The following is an 11,285-nucleotide window of genomic DNA, read 5'->3' as shown; positions in this document are numbered from 1 at the left end:
CAATAGTGCGCGGTAACGCGGCCAGTATAATGGGCACCTTTGAACCAGGTACGAGAGGGGGCGGTATTTTAGACTGACTAGTGTTTGTGTAATAATTTGAAATGTTTTAATTATTCGTAATTTTGTTTCAGGTATGATTGACATCGTATAGTTTCTATCGCCGATGATTTCATAATAACAAGTACGTATAAACTGATATAATATGTGACCGAGGTACCTATTTAACGAGTCCTCGTTCTAAATCCAAATTGAATTTGAATTTGACTTTAGAGTTCATCACTATTGATATTTTGCAATATTTATTGCACAAAACAGACGTTATGATAAGTTATAAATTGCTGTAATGCGCGTAAAGGTGTTTGAAATGAAACTTAATAATTAATTAATCATTTCTTTCCTTTATTTTTTGAATTCATCTTCTTTAACTTTTCAGCAGCTTCTCTTTGGATTATTCTCTTGTGCTTGTTTTTCTTGTATAATAGCTCGATGGTCCATAACAGTAAGACTACGGCGAAGCAAGATGTGATGACGTAGAAAGCCGTTGAGTAACTGTTCGTCGTATCCCGGATAGCGCCTGAAATAATATTTATAATAACATTTACGTGTGTCATTTAACATTAATTGAAACCGTTGCGTTATCTAATTGCCAGGCGTTTTGGAATTATTTCTAAATATTAGTTAGTTCAATTAGTTACAAATAATATTAGCACTTCAACACTTTTCATATTCCTATTTTGAACGTAAATTTATGTATCCATTATTAATAAAAAAAAACATAAAAGCAAAAGTTCAAAAATCATGGGTAACAAACATAATATTAACATATTAATCAATCTACAGACATATATTCATGCCCGTGATACCAAATGAAGCGGGCAGAGCCATCAGGTGACATCTTGCGGCCAGTTTTGGTACGATATCTTAAGATAAACCGCACTGTGACAGGTGATTAGGCTATTGGCCATAATGGCCATCATATCAGTAAGAACACAATCCTTGTGTGAAAGATAAGCAGCTGAACGCGTTCACTCTTTGTTCAGGGCCTTAGCCAATTTAGGCCATCTCACTTTATCCCGTTTAGCACCGACTCTGCTTACCTAACCCGAAGATTAGACAGGTCAAATTTTTTACAGAAGAGAAAAAATGAATATTGAAAACTCACCAATAGCAGGTCCAAGCACCAGATTCATGAGTCCTACCATCAACATGTAGATACCAAGAACACTGGTGAACTTGGCAGGACTGAAGGTGTCTGCCAAGATGACTGGCGGCAGGACGTTGAAGCTGCAACGAGCGACGCCAATCGTAGTGATGAAGATCATCATTACCGTCGTATTCTCTGACCAGAGCATACCTGGGAAGGCGTGATTTGCTTTTTACAGATTAACTAAGCTTCAGCTTAAGCTTAACCACATCCCGGACACTCCATACAAAAACCTCGTTTTAGTTCAGGTTAATGGAATAGGTTACATATACAATGGATGCTATACAATGGATTGAACACATTCCTCTGTAGTTGAAGTTAATACTCACAAAGTCGGGAAACAAAAGCCAACGCCACTGAAATTAGGCAAACCTCTTGGTTCCCTATCTTGGTCAGCCACTTGCTTAAAAATACAAATGCTATTCTCGTTACGAGATCGCCACACGATGCAAGAGACAAAGCCTTGGCAACTTGATCCTGGAAATAAAATTATAAATATCGAATACGCTTCAACGAATTATTAGAAACATGGAATAAAAAACAAAGTAAATTACTTTATTGCAGTAGTGGGTATTACAAAGTTCTTAATTTCTAAACTTAATGTACCAAATTCAAATTGAAAATTTGTTGAACTAAAGTTCGAAAGTGTTTCGGTTTTTTGATGAAATGTAGACCCTAAGGTTGCATCCACCGCATGGGGAGTAGAGGTACCCACGGTCCAACGCGGTACGTTATAATTTTAATATGAAACTCAATTTATAATGTATATCTTCTAACCCGTGAAGGGAAATCCAGCCCAATACAGATTAGATCACATACCTCCGAAAATGCATTTCTCGGGAATTTAGGTCTCCTCGCGATGTTTTTCTTCACTACTTAGTACACAAACATACGATAACTTCAATTCAGATAAAAAATTGACCCAAATTTTATTCGAAATGAAATTAATGGATTCAAATCGATGTTTTATTGAAGAAAATCACACCTAAATTTCATTTTTCAAAAGTTTTACATACATAACAAAAGGAATAATCATGCCCATAATTCCTATTGGGGTTAGGTAAAGTCAAGACGTCACATTTTAGATAACAAGTAAGATAAATAACCCAATTATTAGAAGCACAATATTACTGTAACTTTATAGTTCCACCTTAAGATTAGATTTTGTTGAGTTAATTGAGCAACACAATAACCACCGTGACATCAAAAGATTTGTAGGTGAATATTTAAACTAACAACCATGGTCCTAAAATCTTAATAATACCATAGAATAACTATAGTTTCTTTATTAATTGTTTAAATTATGTGTTGTAAAATACTTTAAAAATTTACACTGCGGTCCTTGCTTCTCAAACGAGATGAGCGCTGATAAAGCACCAATGAGTTCAAATTATATTTTAAGTACAATTTCCACTAACACTGTTGGTAAGACCATTATACATGGCGATACAGCTGATCACCTATTACGTTGGTCTAACAAGATGCTAGGCGAAGCGTGGAAACTTAGTTCATCTTGCGATGAATGTACCTCTGACTAGCCCATTCGGAAACAGTTGTGGGCGTGTGTTTATTGTTATGAAACTCTAAACTTAACATAACATAACAAATACTTTATTGCACAAACAGGAAAAAACAAAATACAAAAAAAAGAGAAATAGAATGAATACAATAGGCGGCCTACTTATTCATCATTAGCATCAAAAGATAATCATCATAGAGGATACAATAAATACTAATGTCTACCTAACTTAGTTAAGAGAGTCTTTATTGATTTTGATCATTAAAAGATTTAAATTATTTGCCCATCTAATAGACTCCGGTAATAAATTCCATAATCGGATAGCTGCTAGCGTAAAATACAGCGAATGGAAATCTGAGGAATGGGAGGGAAATATTGAGTAAAAGATTGTTAGAGGAACAAAGGATTATATCGAGGGTGAAAGAATGAATAACAAAACGGTTTTGAAAAAGGAAATCGGAAAAGGAATAGACGGTGGATTTTTTACTTAAAATATTAGTAGCATTACGAAAGTTCATTTTAATATCTCTGAAATATTTGACGCTCTACAAATCGAAGCCTACAAAGCTGTTTTAAATAACTACTTATATGTAAAGTATATTTTTAAGATGACTTACTTCACTCCAATTCATAGAATATAATGCCTGTGGAAGCATTAGATTAAAAATGAGATCAGCAAACAAACAAAACGTTGGTCCCATAGATGCATTTGACAGTAAAAACTTCTTCAACAAGGGAAGGTCCACAAAGTTGTCCAACACTCTCCTAAAATTATATAAAATATAAGTACCTTACTTACAAAATGGTAACGTAGTAATGGATAAAACTTGGCTACATTTTAATGTAAAGCCTGCAAAGGTTTCTACTGATCCGCGGATCTGTTAGTCGAAATAATAATAATAATAAAAAAGTTTATTTAGGTAAAATCTACGACACACATATACATTTAAAACATTAAAATATGGTAACTTATGGTAATGTGTCTAGTTTCATATTCTTGAAGTTCTTATTTTAAACCTTGGGGAAAATGTCTCATTGGACTCTGGTCAATAAAGTAAAGAGACCAGTGACGTAAAGTTATAGATTTTTTTATGAAAAAGAAATTCGTACGTACTTACTGCCTGTATTTTTTTCTTGTTTCTCACAATTATCGGCTTTCGCTTCGAATCCTGATTCAGTGTCAGTCAAAGTAATTGTGGGTGTCGCAACATTGGCACCAGGCTTCGCTTTCTCATTTATTAGAAGTTTTAGTTCTGAAATTAATCAGTTAATCAGTAAATGTTTTTTTATTCGACATACGAAAACAAGCCATGAAATATCTTAAGCAGGATTTAAGATGCATAATCTAAAAGACGACGTAGAACCGGCCCAAATTCAAGTGCCTCTTATCGGTATAAACCAAGCAGGGAAAGTTTCTTGCATTGGTTAGGAATCAAACTTATGATAGCAATATCCAGCCTCTATTTGAAGTTTCAATATTGGAATTCAAGTTTCTATATACCTATTCTATTTTTAGTTTAGCGTACATTGACTCAATGTTAGGCATTTTTTAATATAAAAGATGTTAGCGACACTGTACCGAATACTGAAGGGGATGATTTAGCTCGTAATTCTAAGTTAATATTCGGTGGATTTTTCCATTGCAAAAGTATGGAACTGTTTTTTTTTAAGTGATACTATAAGGGTTCCATTTTATCTTTTGAAGTTCGGAACCCTAAAAAGCACAAAATATTATTAATTTTGCTACGAAACATACCCCTTAGTATTCAGTACGGTGTATCACTAACACCCTACATAACGTACCATCAGTCGTTTTTTCAATCTCCACCTTAACCATGTGTTTCGTCACAGGCTGTATGAGAGCAACAGCTACAAATGTGTGCAGGGATATTGCTGATATCACAAACAATGTTCCCCGAAATCCATTTGCCTCCAACGACCACTTGACAATCAGTGGCGCCACCATTCCTCCTGCGGCTGAAAATAGAAACATACGAGAACATACAGAAACATCACAGAGAAATATACAGAAATAAACTCACACTTGCGTTTTTATGTTGCCACTTTGGATACAAATTCCCAGCATAGACATAGTGCACCGCATGGGAACAGTAGATCAGCTATCGCCCATGTAAAATGAGCAGCTAAGTGCATTAATAGAAAGATAACTATAGCGTCACCTCTTGTAGAGCGACGAAATATTTTGTTCTAATTTTTTCTTCAAATTGGTTAATCGTTAAAAAACTCAACTAAAGGTACAAGTAGTACTTCTGCAGCGTGGAATCCAATTAAAATTCCTTTTAAAAAGGCCTATTTAGAGCACAGTGCTTTTAACAGTAATATAAAAATGTTTTGCGATTGTCTTGTCCCTGCAGTTTCGTGTTCTGTTAATGTGTTAGTCAGACATTATGTAGTTACATAAAACTGAAAATTAAGTGTATATTTGTTAGGGGCAGCCCTATCTCACTAGGACACAATAGTTGCGTCACTGCAGAGGAAAAGTTATTCGGTTTTCAGTTGCCGGTAGCTTTCTTGCGCAACCAGGTGGATTACTTTTAGACAACTGCGTACATTGCATTATTGGTGCGACCATGATTCAACATCATGATATCCTGGTGTAAGGTAGAACCAATGCTTACCCGAAATAGTTTGAGTGAAGCTCATAGCCATGAGTCGTTTCTTGAGAAAGTAATCATTAAGTAAGGTGCATGTGATGTTCCATAGTACACCCATTCCGATGGACTGTAATAAAATAATTATAAGTACCAAAACATAACATAGCATTATGCATGTATCTCTGTCAAGGGTCAGACATAGGGTGTATAGTAGTCTCGCGTCCTGCAGACACTTCTTAAGTTTATTTTCAGTTATACAAGTCATTTTCTTATCCGTCGAAATGAAAAGGGACATATGATTGACAACTTTTAATTTTAAAATGATTAAATGAATAAACAACCCGGGCTATTAAAATAGGCATCTGGTATGCGACTTGTTTGATTTGTGCTGTCAACTTAATTCTGTCGGATTATTGGCCAATATAAAATTTTGGAAGGGTGTTTTTGTCAGAAATTGATGTGTGTTCCATAAATTTTACGCCTGTAGATTACTCGTCCGTTTTTTTCGGCGGTTAAGAAAATGACAGGTATAACTTAAAATAAAATTAGATGGTGTGTTCTGAATCGGCATCATTATAATGTATACATCCACTCTTCGCCAGCAATATTTAAGTCCTATGTAAATGTAAATAGGGGCGGATTCTGTTGCCATTAACCTGATAATAAATTAAATTATTGGCATTATCCTTACTGAAGGTTACACCTTCAACTTTCTTTGGCATGCAAGTTCGTCCACGCGCGAAACCATTTATTTTATTGTGTAGACACTTTATAAAGAATGGAGTATGTGAACAGTCTTCCTTATTTCTTTTTCTCTATTGAAAACGTTTTTAACCACCTTTATAATCCATCTGGCAGTCTAAAAATATTATGAATTTCCCCCAAGGACCAAGCAGTGTGGTACCCTCTCCGGTTGATTGAGGGGAGGCATGTGGTTAACAGCTGAACGTAAATAAGCTATTTAAAATATGAATATACTTACCTGAAGTCCTTGGCAAAGGAAAAATAGGAATTGTGAATGTACAAAAATAGTGCAGAACACTCCTATATTCATCAGTATAGACGCAAGAAACGCCAGATTTCTTATACTCAGTAGCCTTAAAAGAGCACTGGTGAAATAACCTGCATAAAAATAATACATTTAACATAAAATAATAATTTAAAGCACCTGTCAACAAAACATTTTCGCAACTATAATTAAAGGATTTTGAATGTGAGAACTTTACGGTGGGATTATAATAAAATTACAGCACGGGTGTTTTAAAGGTGTTTTATGTATTTAAAAGCAATAAGAGCTACTTTACGAAGTAGTGTGTTGAGAAAATGGCTATGCAGCATAATAATATATGTATAATATTATTATTATGATGAGAGTTGAGAAAGGGCAGTACTTTACCACATGGCCTGGGGCATGAGGCCTAGAGCGGTCAAATGTATTTTTCCCAATAGTTTGTAAGATGATCCGTGCTTCTAAAGGCACTTTAAACCGTTGGTCTCGGGTACTACTTACTACTTAGTAAGCAATCGTTACATGAGCCAACCCCTTGGTGGCTGAATAATAATCCTGACACCACGGTTTATGAGGTTGGTAATCCACCTCACAACCCACACGATAAGGAGAAGAATATTGTAAAAATAAATGTACTTATACACAAAATAGGCATGACACTTTAAGTGTTATGTAGTGTTACATTAATAAACTTGTGTATAAGGTTGAAAGGTTTACAATAAGCTGTAGGGGCCGGCAAACTAATCTGTAGCAGGTTAATGAATATTATACTAAAGGTTCGTAGTTCAGTAACTTGTTAGTTTAGGATAATTTACATCTGGAAGTAATTGTAAATTCAGTGGCTACCGTCAGCTTAAGCCAAATATTTGATTAGAAAACTATAATGGATAGACGCAACAGAACTTAGAACTCAAAACAAAAGAAAGTTTGGGTTTGCCAGTCACATTGGAGCGCATGAGAAAACAGACTGAGGTCGCCGCCGTTGTCGGATACGATAAGGAGGACTACATATTTCTTTAATCTTAGAATTGAAATAGTATAAAAAAATAATAATAGTTTATGAAATTAATATGGTTACGCCACGGCGAAAAATTATTCGGGATTCGCTTGCTGGCAACAAATTGGTTGCGCTTGATAAAATTTTGTCACAGTCATTTTATCGATTCTGACTTAATATAATTATGTCGTTTTGTCGATTGGTGCTAATTTTTGAACCCAAATAAGTCAATGTTGTTCAGTCATAGGTGCCCACTACAATTTTATCTAATTCTCTACGGAGATAGGTTGTCTACGACCGGATGACCCCTGACATAAAAGCTGGATCCGCTCCTGTGTTCTGGGTACTGACAATCTAAGAAGAGAGAGACGAAGAGATACAGTCTCCCAAACTGATTTTTGACGTACCCTCACCGAAATTCAAGAAATCAGGATCGTGAGCCGAACGATATTACCACTAGACTAAGAAGGCTGTTTATTCACAAACTCATAAGATAGGTACGTAAGAAATATAATAGATCTTAATACTAATAGAGAAATACACATTCTATTGTACTAGTTATTTAAGTAAATCTTACGGCGATATATGAATTATGATAATGTTATCATTTACATGAATAAATATTATCTTTTATAAATATACTTTGCATATGCCGTAATAGACATTAAGCTTATAATAATATAACTTGTCATTATCTGATTGTATAACCAACTCATATAGAAAACCACACACCGGACACTTCATACAAAACACGTCGTTTTACACAGACACTACACATTGACGCTATCGTACACGCGCATTTGCATGAGTGACGTCTGACGCCCATACGATTGAAGACTAAAGTAAGACCGAGGGAGGGGTGAGGTAAACCTAGCTCGGCCGCTGGTGGGGAGCGGAGAGTTGCCGTTCTAGATATTGTATTAATACTTATTCAATGGTATAATAAAACAATGTATGCTCAAAAGTGACAGCTAACGTTTCAAGGTTAGCCGCTCTGACGTCATTTCACCCTCCGTTGCCATTTTGTAAAAAATAAATAACCCACGAGTAATGTTTTTATTTACTTTGCTGGAATGTAGGAGATACCAATTTAATGTAACACGTACGCCATTAAACGGCTAGCAATGGCGGATTTTCATAGAATTGAACATACCTTGTTTTATTATACCATGCCTTATTCTATGATAAAACGTAAATTTCACCGTTTTATAAAATAATTAATTTACAAAACACCAGAAAGGCGTAACGAAAACTAAGGGGGACGATTCAGCTGATTATTCAGACTTAATATTACGTGGAATTTCCCATCGGAAAACTTAAAATGCTAGGAAGATGATGATGATAGGGTTTCCCCTTTGTTCAGCCAAGTAGTGACTTTTATCCCATATTCAAAATAATATTAACCATATTAAAAATATATTCACCTGAGAGAGCCACACACATCAGACTGATACCACTTAACAGCGTGACACTCGTTGATCCCATGTTCAATTCAACCAGCAGTTCTTTGAACACCATCCCAAATGATCCACCGAACATTGTCATCGTTATCTGGAAATCAAACCGCAAAAAATATAGCAAAAGATAGAGTTCGAATAATTCAAAAATTCAAAAAAAATATATTTATTTTTCAAAATTGGCTTACAAAGTTAGCGCTTTTTGAACGTCAAAAAATTAAATTACATATTATGTAACTAGCTGCAATACTACTACCACATCGGAATCTGTAACGCTGAGGGAAAGACGTGACCAGAAAACCTCCCAGCACAGGGCCCTAGTCCTACTGTTTCATGTTTTCCTTTTTTTTTAATAAAAAATGTAGCGCCAAAAGCCACTAATTTACGAATAAAATAGTAAGTAAGTAGCCGCAGCACGGAATCATCCAAGGATCTTGTTCTAGTAAGATAGAATAAGGAACTACGTATAGAACTCTTAAAGACGTCAGTATAAGTAGATAAGTATATGTGTTTTTATATATTTATTTACTTAATTTATTTATTTAATGTTCGGACAAACAACAGCTATAATTAACATAGTAGCATCTTATGGTAAATACAGAAAGCCAATTATAGTTCCTCGCGGAGAAGAAACTGATAAGACCAAATTTTTTGTCATTATTTCTAATATCTATTCTGTGGTCACTTCACCATTGATTTTGCAAAAGATATTCATTTAGTTATAGCTTTCCTTGTGTGATGTGAAAAATTAGAAGGAAAGAGAGGAAGGGGAAGACCAAGAAAAGCTTACATGGAACAGATTAAAGAAAAGGTTAACGTCGTGTCTTATAGGGAAGTCAAGGAATTGGCCTTTGATAGACTGGAATGGAAAATGTTACACCGACAAGAGCGTGGCTCTTAAATTAATGATGATGATTAATTTAGTTATAAATGTATGATTTTTTTACGCAAAATAAGTATCATATGATAGATATAAATAGACTGAATATTTCGAAGATTGATCTAGTGTAGTACGTAAGTAAAAGACTAGCTCAGAAGTGAAAAACCGAGCCTGGGTCGTATACGTCATCGCATATTAAGAGGTCAAGTATTGAATGGTATCCGAGGCAAATCTGCAATAAGCTACGGATAAAATGATTAGAAAGACTTTCCGCGCTATCAAAGATATTGGGTATACTCAAGTACGCGATAAATCATGCGGCTAAGCAGTTAACTGCGGATTATTGGAGGATTCTGTTTTCAAACCACTCGAAAATCGTTCCGCAACGGTTATTGGGTCAAGCCATGATCTGCAATTTTAGGTCAATTTCAACATACATACATACACTCATGCCTGTTTCCCACCGGAGTAAGCAGTGAGCTATGGAATTCCATTTGCTTTAATCCTGACATACTTCACTTGCTTCCAAGAAAAAATGCAATCTTCTTCTTCTATCGTATGGGTTGTGAGGTGGAGTACCAACCTCATCGACCCTGGTGTCAGGGTTACTATTGAGCCGCCAAAGGCACCTGACATGGCTCATGTAACGACTACTTATTTACATCAGTAAGTAGTAACTGGGACAAACGGTTTAACTTGCCTTCCGAAGCACGGATCAGGTTACTTTCGGACAATGACATGAAAATGGTTTTTATTATCAGTAATATGAAGATACATGAGTGAAGAAGGTACATTATTAAGGAGATGCTCGGAGGTCCATACTTTGCTTGGCCCAAATGTAAAAGTATTTATTGACAAATAAAAGACTTTGACTGAGATAAAGTCATTGGAAATTGCTTAACTTTTACAGTCGTTTCATAATAACTAACACAAAAGAAATCAAATATGATACTTTACTCACGTGCTTAACCTATATTTGTGATATTCTTTGTAATCACATTAAGGAACAATAAAGGAAAACAAAACACTCACGAAATTAATAATAGCAGCAACACAAATCATATAGCCCCACCCTCCGTCAGGAGGTACCATTTTATACCTCCTATTTTCCACTATATAGTCCTCTTTCATTTTCACGGATATTTCACAAAGACTCGTGTCTTTCGCTTCGAGTTTTCTGTATCTCTGAACGGCTTCAGAGAGCTGAATGTTTTATTATGCCTAGGTTTGTTCTCGACATCTTGCAATAAAACATAATCTCTTAGTTCATATAATAAAGCCTTGTCTCCACTAGGCGACAGCGGCCAAGTAGTTACTACCATATACGGCATATCTACAATACGTCACGTCAAAAAAATACTAGGCGACAAATATGTCGAGCGATATGAACGTGGGACCGGAGAATCGGGCGATATCGAACGACGTCGCCAGACTTTGCCCTCCAACCATTAATAACGAGGAACTTTCTACGCTGCATTTCCCTAAAAAAATTTAGATGGCGCTGTACAGATTTGCATTCACTTAACCTACTAGTTTCATGTATAACAGACATATGCAAATTTTATCTGTTTTGAGGTAGGAATGATGACGACCCTTGTTATTAC

General features: G+C 35.4%; 1 protein-coding gene across 1 annotated transcript; it reads right to left on the bottom strand.

Moving 5' to 3' along the window:
* Positions 1–378: 378 nt before the first annotated feature.
* On the bottom strand, positions 379–10,913 carry LOC126378386 (monocarboxylate transporter 1-like). Its single transcript, XM_050026703.1, has 10 exons — positions 10,714–10,913; positions 8,769–8,895; positions 6,321–6,460; positions 5,363–5,465; positions 4,527–4,700; positions 3,838–3,976; positions 3,341–3,488; positions 1,534–1,681; positions 1,163–1,354; positions 379–574 (listed from the first exon to the last, which is right to left on the bottom strand). The coding sequence occupies exons 1-10, from the start codon at positions 10,810–10,812 to the stop codon at positions 387–389; spliced, it is 1,458 nt and encodes a 485-aa protein (XP_049882660.1). The 5' UTR covers positions 10,813–10,913; the 3' UTR covers positions 379–386.
* Between the last annotated feature and the right edge of the window lie 372 nt (positions 10,914–11,285).

The sequence above is a fragment of the Pectinophora gossypiella genome, chromosome 2 (genome assembly GCF_024362695.1).
Source record: "Pectinophora gossypiella chromosome 2, ilPecGoss1.1, whole genome shotgun sequence".
NCBI classification, from domain to species: domain Eukaryota; kingdom Metazoa; phylum Arthropoda; class Insecta; order Lepidoptera; family Gelechiidae; genus Pectinophora; species Pectinophora gossypiella.
This window is presented reverse-complemented; position numbering and strand designations above follow the sequence as displayed.

Bases quoted from the DNA above. Each gene is read 5' to 3' on its own strand.
- LOC126378386 (XM_050026703.1), bottom strand. From the start codon at position 10,812: ATGAAAGAGGACTATATAGTGGAAAATAGGAGGTATAAAATGGTACCT. The intron at 5,466-6,320 runs GTAAGTATATTC...ATTTTATTACAG, and splicing joins TCCTTTGCCAAGGACTTCAG to TCCATCGGAATGGGTGTACT. The intron at 3,489-3,837 runs GTACGTACGAAT...ATATAATTTTAG, and splicing joins GAAAAAAATACAGGCAGTAA to GAGAGTGTTGGACAACTTTG.